General features: G+C 55.1%; 2 protein-coding genes across 2 annotated transcripts; both read right to left on the reverse strand.

Moving 5' to 3' along the window:
- Positions 1-2,556: 2,556 nt before the first annotated feature.
- LOC307110270 (mastin-like) lies at positions 2,557-11,055 on the reverse strand (the record flags this gene model as incomplete). The annotated part of the gene is made up of 6 exons (XM_079789310.1): positions 2,557-2,727; positions 2,850-3,007; positions 8,829-9,103; positions 9,295-9,475; positions 10,732-10,817; positions 10,934-11,055. The coding sequence occupies 6 exons, from the start codon at positions 11,053-11,055 to the stop codon at positions 2,557-2,559; spliced, it is 993 nt and encodes a 330-aa protein (XP_079645436.1).
- A 3,000-nt stretch (positions 11,056-14,055) lies between these two features.
- Positions 14,056-16,424, reverse strand: LOC307093152 (mastin-like; the record flags this gene model as incomplete). The annotated part of the gene is made up of 5 exons (XM_079760975.1): positions 14,056-14,400; positions 14,486-14,631; positions 15,493-15,764; positions 16,000-16,180; positions 16,364-16,424. The coding sequence occupies 5 exons, from the start codon at positions 16,422-16,424 to the stop codon at positions 14,236-14,238; spliced, it is 825 nt and encodes a 274-aa protein (XP_079617101.1). The 3' UTR covers positions 14,056-14,235.
- Positions 16,425-19,410: the final 2,986 nt, after the last annotated feature.

Raw genomic sequence — 19,410 nt, forward strand, 5'->3', positions numbered from 1 at the left:
AGGGCACTTTCCCCTGAAGAGTCACTATTTTTCCTTGATTCTAGAAAATTCTCAGATATTTTTGTACCAATACCACGTTGTAGTTTTTCCAGACAATTTTTTTTTTTAAGTTCCTAATAAGGGGTTCTGAATCTCTAATAAGCTTCTGAAGTTGGAGGCTCTCAAACCTTCCACCAAGATGCTCTTGCATATATTATGTTGTTGTTTTTAAGATTCCTCTGTTGCTGCCCTGAGTGGTTTGGCTCAGTGGATAGAGCGTTGGCCTGCAGACTGAAGGGTCCCAGGTTCGATTCCCGGCCAGGGCACATGCCCAGGTTTCGGGCTCGATCCCCAGTGTGGGGCATGCAGGGGCAGCTGATCGATGATTCTCTCTCATCATTGATGTTTCTGTCTCTCTCTTCCTCTCTCAAATGAATAAAAACATATTTATTTTTAAAAAAGAGTCCTCTGTTTCTGATATGCTGATGTTGAAAACCAAACAAGCCGACATTCAAGCACACTTAGAGAATGGCCCTCCGCCCCCTCAAATCCCTTCTAAGCTCATGCCTCTGTCCCCACCACCTCTCTCCCTACCACCTCTCTTCCCACCACTTCTGTCCCTCTGCCCAGAGCCCCTTCCCCCCAATGCCCACCCTTGCTCATGCTTCATGAGCTGAGCCTGGCAGCTCAGCCCCATCAAACCCTCCCAGGAGGATCAGGCTGGCTCGATCACGCCTGTGTCACTCCAGCTCTGTCTTCAGCACTCGCCTCCACACCAAGTCCCACACTCACTGCAGTGCTGTGTTTATGTCTGTCCTCACCTCCCTGTGGGTTCCAGGAGCCCAGGAACCCACTCAGTGAACTCCTTTCCCAGCAGACCTTGTCCATGCTGGGAACATTTGGTCAAGGATTGCTGGGAACCAAGATCAACAGTAATTAATAGAAATGCGAGAAGTCCCCTCAGAAGGCTGAATGGTTTTTTTTATATTCACAGGGATGAATATCTGCATGGTATTACCTATTGCTGACTCAATAGCCTAAAGCAAACTCCCCCAACGTCATCATCTTACTGTCAGGAAACATCACCTTTTGATGTGTCTGTTTGCATTCCTAAAAGGCAATTGTGTGTTCTAGTAAATAAAAGCAGATGGGAACAGAGACTCAGTGGAACTTGGTTCTTTGTACCAAGATCACAACTGGCTTCCCCCAAAATTTCCAAATTTATATTTCTTGTCTTGTATGCTTAATTTGCGCATCAGCTCTTTCTCCAAGTCTTTGAACCCGAGGCCACGTGGGCTGTGACTTCCCAAAGGATAATTAAGAGAGGGAGGGCTGGGAGGATCTAAGAGACAAGTAGGAAATAAAAGATAGAGAAGAACATAGAAGAGCAGAAAGATAAAATAAAAAGGAGGGAGGGGAAGAAGAAAGAATGAGGAGAGTGGAGGGATGGAGGCAGGGACACTGGGACAAACATAATCTGAATGAGCTCCCAGATATGCCATCACATGGAACTGTACCCTGGAAAACCTCCTCACACCCAGACATGGGGACCAGGGACCCGGGGACCTCTCAGGGAGGCCCCCACTGCGCCCTCAGTCAACGCCATGATGAGTCCATGCCACCATCTCAAGCCACGGTTTGGAGCTGGCTTTTCCAAGTTTAATAGGAATCAGAGGGTGAGCGGGAGGCCATGGGCACAGGCCCCTTATCCTGGCCCACCCTCCTGTGAGAGGCACCAGGCTTGGAGCATCGTCCTGTGTCTGCCACTCTAAAATCAGGAAAGGTGTGTGGATGAAAGGAGCCACATGCTAACCTGACAAGCTCAGGGGAGGCCTGTACGGCAGTCTTGAAAACTCAGAGACCTAAAATAACCACAAAAGATGTTCTAAAAATTAAATATTTAACTACAAACAGGTAATAGTGGGCAGTCATTCCTAGGCTGATATTTTCCCTGACAAAGATCAACTTAGATCTTTCCTGAGCCCATTTGCCTTTTTGCTTCTAAGATAACATATCTGTGAGATGTCTGGGTAACTTGTAACTTCCTTTTTTTCTGGAGCCCCTGGGGCACAACCAAATGTGGTGGGCGCTAGGACAGATGCCTCAAATTCCTTCATTATCATGTTAATTGTTTCTGCACCCACCTAAGTGTGTGTCCATCATTTTACTTTTTATCCAATCCCAGGGGTTTCCCACCGCTTTGCTTTATCCCACCTCCTTAATCCATCACCAATGAATTTCATGTAACCCACCTATGTCCCTCCTTTGATTGCAATGTGTATAAATAGAAATGTAACCCGCCATTCTTCGGAGCATTATCTCAATTCATTGAGGTTCTGTTTCCCGGCATATGTCGACAGTTTGGCTCAAATAGACTCACTAAAATTCTTTACAGGTTTCAATGGTGTTTTTTTTTTTTTCGTTAACAGGTGGGTGACCCAGAGGGTAGGAGGCCCTTGACACTGTGGAGGGTGAGACAAAGGGTGAGGAGGTTGGGAGGAAGAGGCTGGAATTGGGAAAGCATCAGGGGTGTCAACAAGGAAGATTGAGGATCATGGGAACCCTGCCTGACCTCATCTATGACCCAGGGGGCGGAGGAACATACTTCCGGATCCAAGAAATGTAGCTCATCACCCGGGCATACACCCCAGGGAAGTCTCGATGACCACAGATGTATCCCCAGCTCACAATCCCTACCTGGACCCAGGTGCATTTCCAGCTGCACACCAGGGGGCCCCCGGAGTCTCCCTGTGGGGAGAGCCAGGACTCATTAAACATTTCCACATGGGCCTCTGCATGGAGCTTCTGAGTCCCAATTCCACCGGGCCAGGAGGGGACAGCACAGAGGACAAGGACAGGTGGGGTCTCACCTGGCAGGAGTCCTGGCCCTCACTCCCAGCACACAGCATATCCTCCTTGATGATCTGGCCAGTGTTGTTGGAAAAGTTCTGGTAGCGCTGATTACAGACCCTGTTCCCCACAATGGGAACCATCACCTCCTGCAGCTGGTAGGGCCAGGGCAGCGGAGCTGTGGGGAGGGGCTGGCTGAGAACCAGGGCTGGCCCAGGCTTCTGCTCCTTCCCAACAACCAGGTACTCCTTCCCCTCCTCTGGGCCACCCCGGCCATCAGCGGAGGGCACAGGGAGTCCCTCTGTGGGCCCTGACCCTCGGGGTCTAGAAGCAGCTACTCCTGGTCCAGGGACTTAGCCTCTCAGCAGCCACTAAGCCCATTCAGTTCTTGATGCAGCACTTCGTCAGCCAGAGTCTGGTCTCCACATGCCTGAGGGTAGGCACTGAGGAGAGAGTGTTATCCCAGGATTTTTCTCCTTGAAAAGGAATGGATCAAGGGCTCATCCCAGAGAACTGCATCACAACAGGAAGGAAACACTTCTGTGCTGATGGGTTGTGTTTTCATTCTGATTTAGGGACCTGGGCACTGTGAGATCACCACAGGCCCTGCCTCTCGCTCCCAGACTGACTCAGGAAGACAATCAAGATCCAAACACCCCCACGGAGCGTGGGGAGGACCCAGGGAGAACCTCGGGAGGGCCTGTCAGCCTGTCAGAGTAAACACCTGTGTCCTCAGTCTCCATGAATCTGATCATGAAACCCGAGCTCTGCACACGTTTAGGCTCAACAGGAAATCACCCCTCTAATAACCAAATGTAGAATTCGCACATGGCCCAGAAATTCTACTCCTAGTCTATTCCCAAAGAATTGAAAACAGGGATCCAAGATGGTGACAGAGAAGGTGGAAGGTACACTCACCTCCTCCCAGAACCAAATCAGAATCACAACTAAATTATAGACAATCAACCTGAATCACCAAATGAAGACTGGCTGAAAAGTCTTATCATTAAGGACACATAGAAGAAGCCACATGGAGACGGGTAGGGAGGGTGGAGACACAGAAAGGGCTGGCATTGAGAGTTAGGAGGGACACCTCAGCTGCAGAGGTCCCCTCTGAGAAGTGAGGGGTCTCCACCCCCTCCTGAACTGCCCAGCCTGGAACACCAGTGCCTGGAAGAGGAGCTACACAACATCTGGCTGTGAACATCAGTGGGGACTGCACTTGGCAGAGTGAGACAGGAGACTGCTAGGAACCCAGATGCCCTTTTAAAGGGCCAGTGCACAAACATCTCATTTGCAGGTACTCAACCTGGGCTCCAGAGGCTCAGAATGGACGGGAGGCATACAGGGAGAGATTGGGTTGTATGGCTTTGGGGAGAGGGCTGGAGGGGCAGCCTCCATTATCCAGGACTGAGTCCCTCTCTCACACGGCCCACTCATGCCATCTTTCCTGAGTTGAACACTACGCTCCAAAGGGCATCAGCCTGGGGGAATCCACTTGCCCCACTCCCCCTCCAAGCTCCCAGTGGTCCCGCCCTACCAAGCTCATGCCCTCTGGGAGTCTGCTAGCAGCATCCAGCCTGGACCCATACACTCTTTCTCAAAAGCATCTCCAGGTGGTCTGAGCAGACTCCAGGGCTGTTGGAGACACACAGGTGGAGACTGAGTTGTGTGTCTCTGAAGCGAGGGCCATTTTCCCCAGACATCCCGACTAGCTCCACTGTGTAGAGCCCTCCCACCTCACTGCGAAATCATAATGTGTGTGAGCCTGATGAACTCTACTGGCCTCATCCTGACGACTCCCTGATACCCTACCCCACTGCAAAGATTTGAAGACCCCAGATGGGTAGTGGGGGGGTGTAGGATTGGGGAGGCTGGCCTTGGTGTGCCCTGAGGCTTCTGTTGAGTGGTGTCAGACCCAGCACTGATGCTGAACTTGAATCTGTATCAACTCGATGAACACCACTCATCCCAACCCAATGACTCACTGAGAAACTACCTCATGCAACTCAACTACAACATCGGGGCTCACCTCACCCACACAATGGACATTCCTGGGGCACCAGGTTAGCTGGAGGCTCTCTCAGTGGCAGAGCCAATGGCAACTGCCAGGCAGAGGCAGATGGTGGGGTGCTTTGGGCCTTTTGTGCCCTGGCGCAGGTCTGGTATTGCTGGGATTCAGCCTCAGTATGCAGCTTGGCCCCTCCCAGGTGCACCCAGGCCTAGCACAGGGAGCCACCAACTGTGGAGCACTTTGTAGCTTCTAACAGGTAGCCCAGGATTGGTCGCAGGCAGGGTCTGACATTGACCTGCACCAGAGTGCCCCCCAGAGGCCCCAGAACCAGCCCACATCAGAGTACAGCCCAATTAGCTCCACAAGGGCACACTCAAAGGGAGATCTCCGCTGGCTCCCGACCTGGCTGGGGCACATTCTGCTTCATGGGGTCAGCCTACTCCCAGCAGCTCATACAGTGTGATCAGGGTCATTACTCACAGCCAGTCAGCTTGAAGATCAACCCTACCAACAACAGGCCAACAACAATCAAGACTCAACTACAACAGCAGGGTTCACACAGCCCACACCAGGGACATTCCTGGGGCACCCAGCTTAGGGAATCAGGGAGACTGCACCACTGAGTTCCACAGGACATGTACCCCAAAAAGCCACCCTACCAAGACTGGAGGACATAGCAGATCTACCTAACACAGAGAAACACATACAGAGAGGCGGCCAAAATGGGGAGACAAAGAAGCATGCCCCAAATGAAAGAACAGGAGAAATCCCCAGGAAAAGAATTAAGTGAAATGGAGACAAACAATATACCAGATTCAGAGTTCAAAACAATGGTTCTAAGGATGCTCAAGGAACGTAGGGGAAGGGTTAATGAACTCAGTGAGGACTGCAACAAAGGGACAGTAAGCATAAAAAAAGGGCATACAAACCATAAGAGAAAACAGTCAGATATGAAAGATCTGAAATGAATACACTAGAAGGAATAATAGCAGATTAGATAAAGCACAAAATCAAATCAGCAATTTAAAAGACAAGCTGGCTGAAAATACCTAATCAGAGCAGCGAAAAGAAAAATATTTTTTAAAATGAGGATAGTTTAAGGGACCTCTGGGACAGTGGTCACTAACTGTTGGTTCGTGGACCACTGGTGGTCTGAGAGGTCCTAAAGGTTGGCAAACACTGCTCTCGGACAACATAAGGCATAACATTTGTATCATCGAGGTACCAGAAGGAGAAGAGAGAGAGCAAGGGGTTAAGAACCTATTTGAAGAAATAATGATTTAAAAACTTCCCCAACCTGGTGAAGACAAAAGACATACAAGCCCAGGAAGAACAGAGAGTCCCAAACAAGAAGAACCCAAAGAGGCCCACACCAAGACACATTATAATTAAAATGGCAAAGGTCAAAGACAAAGAGAGAATCTTAAAATCAGTAAGAGAAAGACAGTTACTGACAAGTGAGGTCCCATAAGACCAATTTCTCAATGGAAACATTTCAGGCAGAAGAGATTGACACAAAATATTTAAAGTGATAAAGAGCAAGAATCTAAAACCAAGACTACTTTACCCAGCAAGGCTATCTTTTGTCCTAGCTGGTTTGGCTCAGTGGATAGAGTGTCAACCTCCAGACTGAAGGGTCCCGAGTTCAATTCCAGTAAAGGGCATATGCCTGCTTGCAGACCTGATTCCCAGTAGGGGTCATGCAGGAGGCAGCCCATCAATGATTTCCTCTCATCATTGATGTTTCTATTTCTTTATCCCTCTCCCTTCCACTCTGAAATCAATAAAAATATATTTTTCAAAAATATATATACACGCCTATGTTCACTGCAGCATTGTTTACAGTGATAAAGAGCAAGAAGTGATAAAGAAGTGACAGAAACAAGGGCAGTGTTCTGTGCTAGATGATTGGATAAAAGATGTGATACATGTGTACAATGGAATACTACTCAGCCATAAGAAAACATGAAATACAGCCATTTAGGACAACATGGACGGATCTTGAGAATATCATGAAATTAAATAAGTCAGACTGAAAAAGTTAAAAACCAGATGATTTCACTCACATGTGGAATATAAAACTGAAAGCAACAAATGAACAAACAAGAAAAGAAACAAACAAAAACTCATAAATACAGATAACAGTGTGGTGGTTACCAAGGAAAGGGGGTGGGGTGGGATAAAGGGTAAAGGGGTCAATATATGGTGACAGAAGGTGTGACTTTGGGTGATGGGCACCCAATGCAAGATTCAGATGATGTACCATAGAACTGTGCACTTAAAACCTCTATAATCTTACTAACCAATGTCACCACAATAAATTAAATCTTAGAAAATAAGACATAAATAGCAAAAAAAGGACACACAGATGGCCAACAGACATATGAAAAGATGCCCAATGTCACTAATCATTAAAGAAATGCAAATTAAAACCACAATGAGATACCACCTCCCACCTGTCAGAATGGCTGTCATCAATAGATCAACAAGCAACGAGTTTTGGTGAAGATGTGGGGAAGGTGAGCCCTCATGCTCTGTGGGTGGGAATGCAGACTGGTGCAGCCCTGTGCGAGACTGCATGGAGGTTCCTCAAAAAATTAACAATGGAACCGCCTTATGACCCAACAATTCCACTTCTGGATGTACATCTGAAGGAACCCAAAACATAATTGGAAAGAATATATGCACCCCTGTGTTCATTGCAGCGTTATGTACAATAGCCACGACATGGAAGCAGCCCAAGTGTCCATCAATAAACGAGTGATAAAAACACGGTGGTACATAGAGGGTGGGGCAAAAGTAGGTTTACGGTTATGAGTAGGCGAAATACAGAGCTTCTTCTTGTATTATTATTTATTAATGATTATATTATTTTCCATATGAACAACTATAAACCTACTTTTGCCCCACTCTGTATGTACAATGAACTATTACTCGGCCATTAAATAAGAAATCTTGCCATTATGCTAAGTGAAATAAGTCAGCAGAGAAAGACAAATACCATATGATTTCACCTCTGTGTAGAATCTAAAGAATAAAATAAACAAACAAAAGAAAAAAAGGCTCATAGATCAGGGAACAAAACAGACTGGTGGTTGCCAAAGGGGTGGGGGGTGGGGGTGGGCTCTGAGTGAAAAAAGAAAGAGGATTAAAAAATACAAATAAGTAGCTGCAAAACAGTCACAGGGACTGTGAAGTGCAGATTAGGGAATATAGTCAATAATATTGTCATAGCCATGGATGCTGCCAGGTAGGTATGGAACTATGAGGGGTGGGGGGACATTTGTAAAGTATATGATTGTCTAACCTCTGTGCGTACACCTGAAACTAATACAGAATAATACTGAACATAAACTGCAACTGGAAAATTTTTTAAACGACTTGAGAACAGGTGCTCAGGCGGTGCTTGAACACACAGGTTCACAGCAGCACGACTGACAACAGCCAGAAGGCGGCACCAGTCTCTCATGCAGGAACGGACCACAAAACGCTCCCCCCACCCAGTGGATGTTACTGGGCCACAAAGAGAAATGCGGTTCTCACACAGGTTACAACAGAGCTGGGCCTGGAAGGCAACATGCTATTGGAAAGAAGACAAACACGCGAAAGCCACACGTTGCACGCTTCACATTCATATGAAGCATCCAGAACAGGTGAATGCACAGAAGTAGAAAGCAGCTCCGTGGTGGCCAGAGCCTGGGGAAGGGGAGTTCCCGTTTCCTGGAGACCAAGCTGCGCTTGTGAAGACGAGAAGTTCTGGAGGGGGTAGTGGTGAGGGCTGCACAACATGCTGACTGGGCTGAATTCCACGGAACGGTCACGTGCCCATGTCATGTACATTGTGATGCACATTGTGCCACAATAAAAAGGTGGAGGTTCCCCCAAATTGCCGAGAATAAAGTATTTTCCGCAAAGCCCCAGCCACACCTCCAGCAGCTGCCCTGTGTCTCCCTCCGCACTCCCAGCAGGTCCCCCTGAGCCTCACCTCCGAGGCGGCTGTCACCCCAGCCGCTCACCCAGCACATCTTCCTCTCAGGGACCTTCAGCCAGGCAGGTGGGAGGGGGACCAGGCTGAGGTGCTCCGAGAGTGCCACAGGGGCCTCAAGTTTCAGCAGGGCGACGTCCGCGCCCCCCTCTGCAGACAGGCTCTGGTTGAACTTGGGGTGGCGGACGATCTCAGTCACATTTCTCAGTGTGTCACGGTCATAGAGTCTCAGCCGCCCAACTTGGACCCTGAGGCCATAAGCCTCCACGTCCTCCCTGGGGGAGGGACCGGGAGCCTCTCAGAGGAGCCTCCGGGGCAGGGCCAGTGTGGGCACGGCAGCAGGGGTGGGGCTCACTGACAGGGGCTCTCCCCCAGACCCAGGGCCCTGCCCACAGCCCACCTCCATCTCCCCTCCCTGTGTTTCCCTCCCCACCCCTGCCAGGGGGCCTCGGGCTGTGTGGCTCACCGCTGGGTGCAGTGGGCTGCGGTCAGCACCCACTGGTGGTGGATGAGGGAGCCCCCACACAGGTGCTGCCACAGCTCCAGCTCCTTATTGTACCGTCGGACACTGACCAGCCAAGGCCATCTCCCAGCGGGGGCATTGTGCGTCCCCACGGAGCCACCCCGCTGCCTCCCTGAACAGGGACCTAAGAAGCAAGGGGACGCCATCATAGACCCCAGCAGGGCCCCTCGCACTCAGTCTCCCCCAGGACGAACCAAGGAGTCCCACCCTGAGTTGGTGTTGAGGACTCACCTGGGAACAAGGGCACGGAGGCCCCCAGGCCTGGGAGGCTCAGGAGCAGCAGCCACAGCATCTGCGGGGATGGCAGGGGCCTGGCTGAGGCCACCAAGGACTGGGGTCCCCGTGGGGGGATGGAGAAGCCAGAGTCTGGGCAGGGGCATCCTCATCTTGAGGGACTCTCCTTGGGAACCTCTCTGTACCCCTTCATCCCCTGGCACAGGAAGGGGCAGGCGGGGGGCCCCTGGTGGGCCATGGGCAGAGAGAGCTTCTCCTCTCTCAGGCCCACCCCAGGTCGGGGGTCAGTCAGCAGGCATCGAGGAGCTGCTGCTGGGCCCTGGGGCTGCCTCCCCCGGACCTGCCCCCTGGCTGTCCCTGGGCAGCAGCCCCTCTAGCTGCAGGGATCTCAGCCACGAACCCAGCCAGGCCGCGGCATGAGCAGGGAGAGCTGCCAAGAGGTGCGGGTTTGCTGGTAGAAGCCCCGGAGCGGGGCCCAGGCAGGCGGGCCAGGCAGGCAGAGACCCAGAGCTGCTGCTGGGCCCTCGAGCCACGGGGCAGCCCCTGGATCCGCTGAGCCCTGTGAGGCAGCGTGGAGCACGCCATCTGACTAGAGCATGCCCTCTGCCTGGCACGGGGCCTGTGGCCACCCTCACTGCCCCCAGCGGACGCCATGCACACTGCCCTCTGCAGGGGGCTCTCGGAGCTGCACCGAGACGGGCTTTCATGGGTACAAACAGGGAGAGGCACCTGGGAGGCAGGGGGATGGAGCAAAGCTGGGCAGAGGGCGGGGCTGGAGCACAATGCAGGCTGATGCCCCCTGACCAGCCCACGGGAGACCCAGTCCGCGGCCCCCACAGGACACACGGCCAGCCCCTGCCTCCTCCTGCACAGCCAAGCGGGACCTGAGGGGCAAGGCAGCCAGTGGAGCTCCAGGCCTCCCAGACGCTGCCATCAGGTCCCGCCCTGAGGGGGACCTGGTGCCTCTGTGACCAGCAGCGCCCACCGCCTTCTGCCTCGGGTGCTGAGGAGGCGGCCACAGGACCCCGAGGAGGCCCTGCCCGGAAACTGGGAAGGAGAGGCTCAGGGTACAACTGAGGCCCACGGGCCCCTCACTGTCCACCGAGACCCCCACCCTGTGCTCCCAACTGGGACTCTGGGGCTCACCTGGTAGCAGGACCCAGGCCCCCGTCCCTGAGGGGCTGAGCTCTGGGCACAGGGACTTCTCAGGCCGGGTGGCCGCACATGTCCACCTGCCATCACATGGACGAGGGGGCACCAAGGGACACCCAGGGCCCTCTCCATCCCTGCCCCCCATTGTGACACAGCAGCCCTGCCTCTGCCTGGCGGTCAGTGTCATTGTCCCCACCAAGGTGGCGGCACGGCTTGCTCCCTGGCCCCAGACACCAGGAGCTCCATGTACCCAGACACCAGCTGTAACTCCATCTCAGGAACATTCCTCAGTGCCAGCTGCAGGGCCCATGCTGTCATGCCCCCGGGGGCTGGCCCATCACCAACACCTTTACCGCCATCATGTCTGCGGCTCCTGTGACGCCAGTGCAGCCCGGACCTGCAGCGGCGCCCTGTCTGGCTGGGAGAGCACTGAGCGGCAGCCTCCGTGTGGCCAGCGTCCCGGGCTGGAGGGCCCTGTGCGGTGTGGAGCTCGCTGCTCGCTGAGAGGTGCGGAGGCCCTCTCGGCCTGTGGTGATGGGGGAGCCCCTGGGTGCTGGGCCGTGGGATCCTAAAGCTTTCTTATGCCGGCCCCTGGCCTCCTCAGGGGCGTTCCCCCTCTCAGGAGCACACAGCCTGGTGCCTGCAATCTCACCAATGAGGTAGGTCAGGGTGGACCAGTGGGGTCCCTCAAACCTGACCTGACTGAGAAACTAATGCAGATGGAACTAGGTCAGATGAGGTCAGAGTGGAGGAGGGGAGGCCCTAAAGCCAGTGATGGGTGTCCTTGTAGGAAGAGGGGAGGATGTGGAGGGGTGGGAGACACAGAGGGTTGGGAGGATGGGGTGGGGGTACATTGGTTCCTTCACAAGCCAAGGGTCCCAGCACCACCAGAAGTGGAGGAGGCAGGAGCCTGGCGGGGGGGGGGGGGGGGGGGAGGGGGTCGAGGGGGGGAGGTGTGGCCCCAGAACAAGTAGCTTGAGGGCTTCTGGCCTCCAGCCGGTAAGAGAATGAATTGTGTTGTTTAAGCACACGCACACACACACACACACACACACACACACACACACACACGATCCCCCCAGTCCTGGGCGTTCACTGCCACCCCAGGACGCCACAGGTGGGTGAGCCTGGCAGTGACTGAGGTGTGACTTCCACCTGGAAGGGCGTGGACCTGCATGGCATCTCCATTCCAAGCGCTGAGGGTGTCTCCTGTCACCTCAGACAAGGGGAAGAGGCCAACGCCCTCCCCAGGGTCCCCATGGGCACTGACCTGGCCTGCAGGGGCCTCTCTTCGGGAGCAAAGCCCTGCTGGCTCAGTGTCCCCCACCTGTGCTGGCCCAGGGCTCAGTTAGAACAGATTTCTGAGACCAGAGGCAACACACCTCCTGTCCATCTCCAGCCCAGGCATCTGGCTCAGCCCACATTGCCTTACTGCTCAGCCCAGGAAGTGAGGTGCTCAGGTGGTGATTCCAGGCAAGTGGGGGCAGGGGAGCGGGGTGGGGGGGCGGGGGGAGTGGATAAGGCAGCAACCCTGAGCCATCCTCCAGAGAGGGAGCCCTGTGGGGTCACCCGTGGCCATGCCTGCAGACACAGCCCCAGGCCCAGGTGTGTCTCACACCAGCCTTCCCTCCAACACCAAGTCCCAGGTCCTCTCCCTCCTGGGAGTGCTGGCCTCTAGTCACTGAACCCTCATTCTTACCCTGGAAACACTAAGGTCTGACTGCACCCGCACCCATGGAGGAAGCCCTACAGAGAGTCACATCCCCCAGGGCCCAATGGCACGGCAGGCAGCCCACACCCCTCCTGGCGGGCAGAGGGGGACCTGGATGCGTGTGGACCCCCTGGCAGCGTCCATCCACAGGCCCCGTGGACAGGGCAGTCACTTAGGCAGAAAGTGTGCGGGAACCCGAGGGCGAGGGCACGGCGCCAGGCTGTGCTGGGTCAGGCCCTCCTGGCTCCCTGGGCGGAGCAGATCCCCAAGGGGGCCATCTGCACGGTGGTGCCTTCCAGCTGAGTCCTCGGCCTCATTTTCCCAGAAAAAGGAGTTTCTGGAGAGCTCCTTGCTGCCTGGAACCCAGACTTCAGTCCCGGGCACATGGGGGACCCAGCTCCTGCTCCGCCCGCCCTGGAGCTTCCCCTCTCCCTAACTGGAGGGCAGCCCTCCCCGAAGGACCGGGTCACAGGGAGAGAGCAGGGCTTTTCCACCCTGGCCTCAGGGGCAGGGGTCCTGGGCACTGAAAGGTCCTGAGGCCACCGCCACATTTTAGAATCAGACTGGGGACCAGCCTGTGGCTGCAGGGTATGGAGCCCCCTCACCCACCATACAGGCTGCCTCAGGCTCCCCAGGCTCTCCTGGGTCCTGGCCCCAACCCGCAGGTGCAGGCACCCACCCCAGCCAGCAATGACCCTCCAAATCCTAAAGCAGCAGGAACTGCACGTCACTGCCTGAGGCAGGAGGGGCTCCACACCCCCTTCTCACTCCTCCATTTGAGACAGAAGCTCCTCTGTCCTCTGGGAGCCCCTCCCACCCCCTGGGAGAAAGGATGGGCTTTGAGGAGCCTGAGAGGACGGTGCACCGTGGTGCTTCTCCAGCAGGGGCGCCAGCGCTGGGAGAGTGGCCTCTGGGAGGATGGGGGTTCCCCTCTCCATCCTCCTCTCTGACTGCCACAGACCCACAGAACCTGGGCTCAGAGGGAGCCAGAGGAGGGGGCAGGGAAAGGGGACTGGGCTTGTCCCTGCCCCTGCCGGTTCTCCCTGCTCAGGAGAAGCTCAGAATGGGAGTTCCAGGTTCTGCGTGGAAATGAGGCTTCATTCACTTAGTGCAAGGATTTGATCAAATTGAAAACAGAGGATTCATTGGCCACCGGGTCAGACAGAGCCGTGGTGACCATGGGAAACTATATGCTTCCTGTTTGGCTGCTGCCAAGTCCAAGGCCTTCAAAGCCTCCGTTCCACACTGAGCGCGATGGAAGGAGGAAGAGGGAAGGGGTGGGCCGCTCTGGGAGCACCCCTCCGGACTGTGGTCTCCAGCCCCCGGCAGAGGCAGAACACTCACCCTCCTCCCCAGCCAAGAGAGCCCACCCACGTGGCCCTCTTCCAGCTGCAGCCAGAGGTGCCCATCCCCACCTGGTCCACCGTCCAGAGCCTGGGTTCCCCACCAGGACGGACCACCCACGGCCACCCTGGCCCCGCCCACAGGTAAGTACACTCAGTCCAGAGCAGTTTGTCATGCAGTTTAATGAGCTACAGAGGGTGGGGAGGAGGCAGGAGGCCTGCAGTGCCCCTCCCCACTTCAGAGCACATCCCCCCTCTCCCTTTTGCCTGTCAGGGGGAGACACACTGATGGAGGTGGCTGAGGAGGGAGGATCTGGGGGAGGAGGTGGGGGAGGGCGGTAGGTGCAGTGAAGAGCTGGCATTGGGGAGGAGCAGTGCGGGTCCTCAGACACCTGGGAGAGCCTGTCTTCATCTCATGGGCAGCATCCTGGCCCGGCCCCGGGCTCAATGAGAGGAGTGAATATGACCGTGGATCCAAGCCAAGAAGGATGTCACTCGGACATAGACTCCAGGAAAGCCGGAAAGACCGTACTTGTTCCCCCAACTCACCACCCCTACCTGGAACCAGATGTTCCTCCATTTACAGACCAAGGGGCCCCCAGAGTCACCCTGCGGGGAGAAGAGACAGGCGGTCAGTACCCAGGGTCCCTGCAGGCAGGAGCAGTGGACAGAGGCCACAGTCTGGGGGTCTCACCTCGCAGGAGTCCCGGCCCCGGCTCCCCGCACACAGCATGTCGTCCGTGACAACCAAGCCGATCCTGAGGTATTGCTGCCTACAGATCTCATCCGCCACGATGGGGACCTCCACCTCCTGCAGATTGTGGGGCGGCGGCAGCGGCTCTGTGAGAAGAAGCCCAGTGAGCTTCCGGCCTGAGGGGGCGTCCAGTCACAGGCCGCGGGTTCTAGAACCACACGCTGAACCTCAGTGCCCCATGGGGACCCTGGGAGTCACCCAAGACCCCAGCTCTCCGGGTTACTTCCAGGCCAGTGGGCTGATAATCTCTAGCTGACACTGGAGGCACCAAGCTCCAAAAAGAAACAGAGAAATGTATTTTTATCCACAAATAATTTTTATTGGGAAAAATCAGAGCAAGTGCTTTCCCCCGAGAAATGCACAGTGAGCCGCCCTCCTGTCAAATTTGACTTTGTCCATTTGACAGTGACTCCTGGAGCAGGTCACTGAAGTTCTCTCCTGGTCTCCATCCCACTATGGAGCCTCAGCGAGAACGAACCCCGGAAGGGAGCACACAGGCCTGGTGCAGAGCGAGGGAAAGAAATTCCCATGGCTCCCTGGCCGGTGTTCTCAGTGGTTAGAGCACTGGCCCGAAGGGTCCCAGGTCTGATTCTTGGTCAAGGGCAAGGACCTGGGATGCAGGTTCAATCCCCAGCCCCGGGTCGGGAAGGAAACTAATAGATATGTCTCTCACATCGATGTTTCTCTCTCCCCCTCCCTTCCACTCTCTCTAAAAATCAGTGGAAAAAATATCCTTCGGTGATATATATATATATATATAAATAAAAAATGCCCATGGCCATGCCTCACTCTTGCTTCTTTGGCCTCTGCTCCTGAAAAGACTCCTCTCCAGCTGTGTGCCTCCTACACCCAAGGGAGACGTCGGAGGGACCCCAGCTGAGCCCTCATCTGTAAAGCCTGGCCCGCCCCCTGCATCGCCCTCTTGCCATCCTGGTTCTGGTTCTTACCTTTATAAGCAATGTCTCCCCAGCCAGTCACCCAGCACCGGGTGCCTGGGGGGACTGCGGGGGAGGCTGGCAGGAGGCTGATCCACCTGACGAGGTTAGATGGTCGCACGGAGGCCTCCAGTTTGAGAAGTGCCAGGTCCGCCCCACCTACTGCTTCCTTTTCAAGCCTGTACTCCGGGTGGCGGATGATCCTAGCCACCCGCACACTGTCATTGAATGAGGGTCTCACTTGTCCTAGTTGGACCTTAAAGTGCTGAGGCACGGGGTTTCTCCTGGGGACAGAGGCCAAAGGCTTCTGAGAGGCTGCGGCAGGAAGTGGGCCAGCCCCTCAGAGCCCAGAGACCTCCCCTCTGTGGTGGGCAAGGGGAGCGCCAGGAAGCTGAATCCTGGTGCGGGGTCTGCAGCCACTCAGCCCAGGATCTGCCCACAACCCACATCACATGCCTCCTGATATTGTCCCCCACCCCCACCCCTGCCCCCCCGGGTGCTGGCAGAGTGGGGACTTACCCTGGAATGCAGTGGGCAGCAGTCAGCACCCACTGGGGGTGGATGAGGGAGCCCCCACAAAAAAGAATCCACTGGTTCTTTGTTGGAAAAAAGACCCACAGGCCCACCTGCCACGGCCACTTCCCATTGGAAGCATCATGTCCCCCCACGATGCCCACCAGCTCAGTCCCTGGGCCGGGATCTGGGGAAGCAGAGGAGGAGCCATCAGGGACCCAGGCACCGCTGCCCGGCACTCAGCATGGCCCCATCCTGTCCCTCCCACAGCCACCCTCAGAGGGGGATCTCCACCCCACACCAGGGGCGGCCTCTGAGCGGTCAGAGTCAGGGGTTCAGAGACAAGCCAGGCCTGGGGGTCAGCACCCACCTGAGGTCACAGGTACAGAGCCCCCCAGACAGGGGAGAGTCAGGACCAGCAGCCACAGCATCTGCAGGGGGAGAGGGGAGGGGAAGGGGGAGAGCCAGTGAGGAGGTCTGGGGCGGGGACCTGGGAATGGAGAGGATGGGGCTTTGAGCAGCGTCCTCACCATGCCAGGCCTCTCTGCCTTCTGCCCCTGGGCCCCTCTGAGCCCCTTTATCCTCCTGCCCAGACTGGCCCAAGGGGAAGCCCCCCTCCTTTGGGGAGGGGCATGGGAGGAGGCGGGGCTTATCCCTCCAGTGGGACCAGTGGTGACCAGCAGACCAGCTATCAGACAGGAAATATGTGGGGTCCTTTCTGAGAAGACACTCAGCATTGGTGCTGGAGCCCTAGCAGGTTTGGCTCAGTGGATAGAGCGTCAGTCTGTGGACTGAAGGGTTCCAGGTTTGATTCCAGTCAAGGGCACCTACCTTGGTTGCAGGTTCCCCAGCCCTGGTCAGGGTTCATGCAGGAGACAAACAATCGATGTGTCTCTCTCACATCCATGTTTCTCTCTCTCTCTCCCTCTCCATTCCACTCTCTCTAAAAATCAATGGAAAAATACCCTTGGGTGAGGATTCACAAAAAATAAAAATAATAAAAATATTGGTGCTGAAGACATTTCAGTAATAAGATGACAGTGTGCACAAGAAAATGAATAAATGAGATGCTTTGCATAGTCCTGTACACTGAAGGGTCTCAGGGTCGATTGCCAGTCAGGCCACATACCTAGGCTGAGGGTTCATTCCCCGATTGGGACGCATACAATAGGCAACGGATCAATGCTTCTCACACCTCCCTCCCCCTTCCTCTCCCTAAAATCGATAAGCATATCCTCGGGTGAGGAAATAAATAAGTCAGATGCTCTGAAACAAAACAGCAGGGGCACGGATGGGATTGGGGGCTGTCACCTGAGCCAAGAGCGGGGTGAAGGAGAGCAGCAGGCCCAGTGCTCCCCTGTCCCCTCCTTCTTTTGAGGCCCACAGTGCCCCCCACAAAGGACAGACTCGCTGGACCTGCAGACAGAGTTTGCAGCAGCACATGAGATGGAGGAGGCAGCTGCCCTGGAGCCTCTGGAGGGAGTGGGGACCTGCTGACACCTTGATGGTAGACTTCCAGCCTCCAGCTCTGTGACAGAAGAAGGTTTTGTTTAAAGGCCGAGTCTGTGGCATTTGTTACGGCCGCCCCAGGACACTCAGGCATCTGCTCAGCTGTCCTCATTCATCCTGTGCATGACCAAGCTTTGTCAAAATGCACAGCAAAGGGTGTGAGAGGTGATGATTTAATGCTAGTTCTCCTCTCCTCTCCTCTCCTCTCCTCCTGCACACACCCAGCACCCCCACAGCGCTAGGAGCCAACCTCCCCTCTCACACACCCTGCTTTCTGCATGGAGGAGCTCTGTCCCCCAAGTCCAACCCCAGGCCGAGGCCAGCCACCCGCCAGGGACAGGCTTTACTGCCCTTTGGCATTCTGAGAATCATTCTCCACCAAGCATGGGATAGGACCAGACAATGTTTCCAGAGGAGAAGCAACAGGGGTTCCCACACCCCTGAACCACGCCCGGTCCTCTGTCCCCCGTGAGCCCAGTGAGGAGACCACCGAGGGATGCTTTGCAGCACTTAGGTGAGCTCAGGTCTCTAGAAACTCATCATTGCCTCCTGGGGCCAGAGTCCCTGTCATCCCTGCTGAGATGCTGGTGTCTCTGGGGCACCCAGAATCAGAATCCTCAGGGATCTCCACAGGAAACAACCAAGATCCAACATGGCCAGGGGGCCCCATGGTGGGAGGGGCCCTGGGAGCACCCAGGAGAGAACTGGCTGGGCTCAGTGACTCAGTCAGTCCTACAGGCCCAGGGGCAAGACCTTGGGTGATAAGGGGGCTTCCTCCCTCCCTGCCACTGGCCTGGACAGAGCCCCGACCTTTACCACCTCCACAGAGGATGTGGGTTTGGGGCTGGTTCCCAAGCCCAGATGACAGGAAGGCAAGTCACAGAGGGATCAGCGAGACGCCACAGGCCCCAACGCCCAGCCTGATGCTGGGCCCAGACTTCCCGTCCCCCGGCACCAGGCTGGGCGATAACCAGCTGGGCCAGACCTGGGACAAAGACAGCATTTGATCAGATCGAGCAGATCTGCCCGAAACAGAAACAAGAGGTTTGAGGGTCTTGGGGGGAAATCTCGTGACTATCATTGGCAGATAATACGATCTTCTTCCCAGAAAAGCCAAAAGCCTCAACTGGAAAGGTTTTAAGATTGTTTCCCAAGGTGTCTGCCTGAAAGATAAATGTTTTAAACACAAATCAGGAGAGAAAGACAAAGAAACTCATCTTTTACTCTCAGTCGTAACTAATGCGATGCCATGATGGTAAAGACTCCATTCACGGCCGTGTCCATACATTCCTAATCCAGAGTCCGTGACAACCACAACACTTCCTGGAGAAGGAAACTCACGCAAAATAAAATGTCATTCGATGTTAAAAAGAGATGGTGTCATCGGATATCAACTCTTCAAATCCCAATAGAATGTGAACTGCATGCAAATCTGGAACATTCAAGGTGACCCCCAAGTTTGCCAGGAGGAAAATACATTTGGGGATGTCCCAGGAAGCCACAGGGCAGAGTGAGGCAAACTAGGCAGCTGGTACCAGAAAGCTGTGGAAATGGGAACCAAGTGACCACCCAGTGAAGTGGGTGCTTTAATGGCTCCGACCTGCCCATCCTCCTAGGCCCAGCCTCCGGGTGAGGCCACGCGCCCCGGGGCCCGGGTGATGCAGCAGACAAATGCACGGTATCAACTCAGAGCAAAGAAGAAGGAGGAGACGGCATCAGTGATGGCCGCTGGGAACCAGATGGCGGGGAGGAAGAAGAGGGGGTTGGGGAGAAGTGCAGCCCACTGTTCTGGTGCTTGGTTTGAAGCCCCCTCACTGTGCAGGAGGACACGTGCAGGTGGGGCCACCTTGAACTTGAGGGGCCCAGGCAACTCAGATCTTGACAGGAGTTGAAGAGGGTCACCCCACA

The sequence above is a fragment of the Cnephaeus nilssonii genome (genome assembly GCF_951640355.1).
Source record: "Cnephaeus nilssonii genome assembly, chromosome: 2".
Classification (NCBI taxonomy): Eukaryota; Metazoa; Chordata; class Mammalia; order Chiroptera; family Vespertilionidae; genus Cnephaeus; species Cnephaeus nilssonii.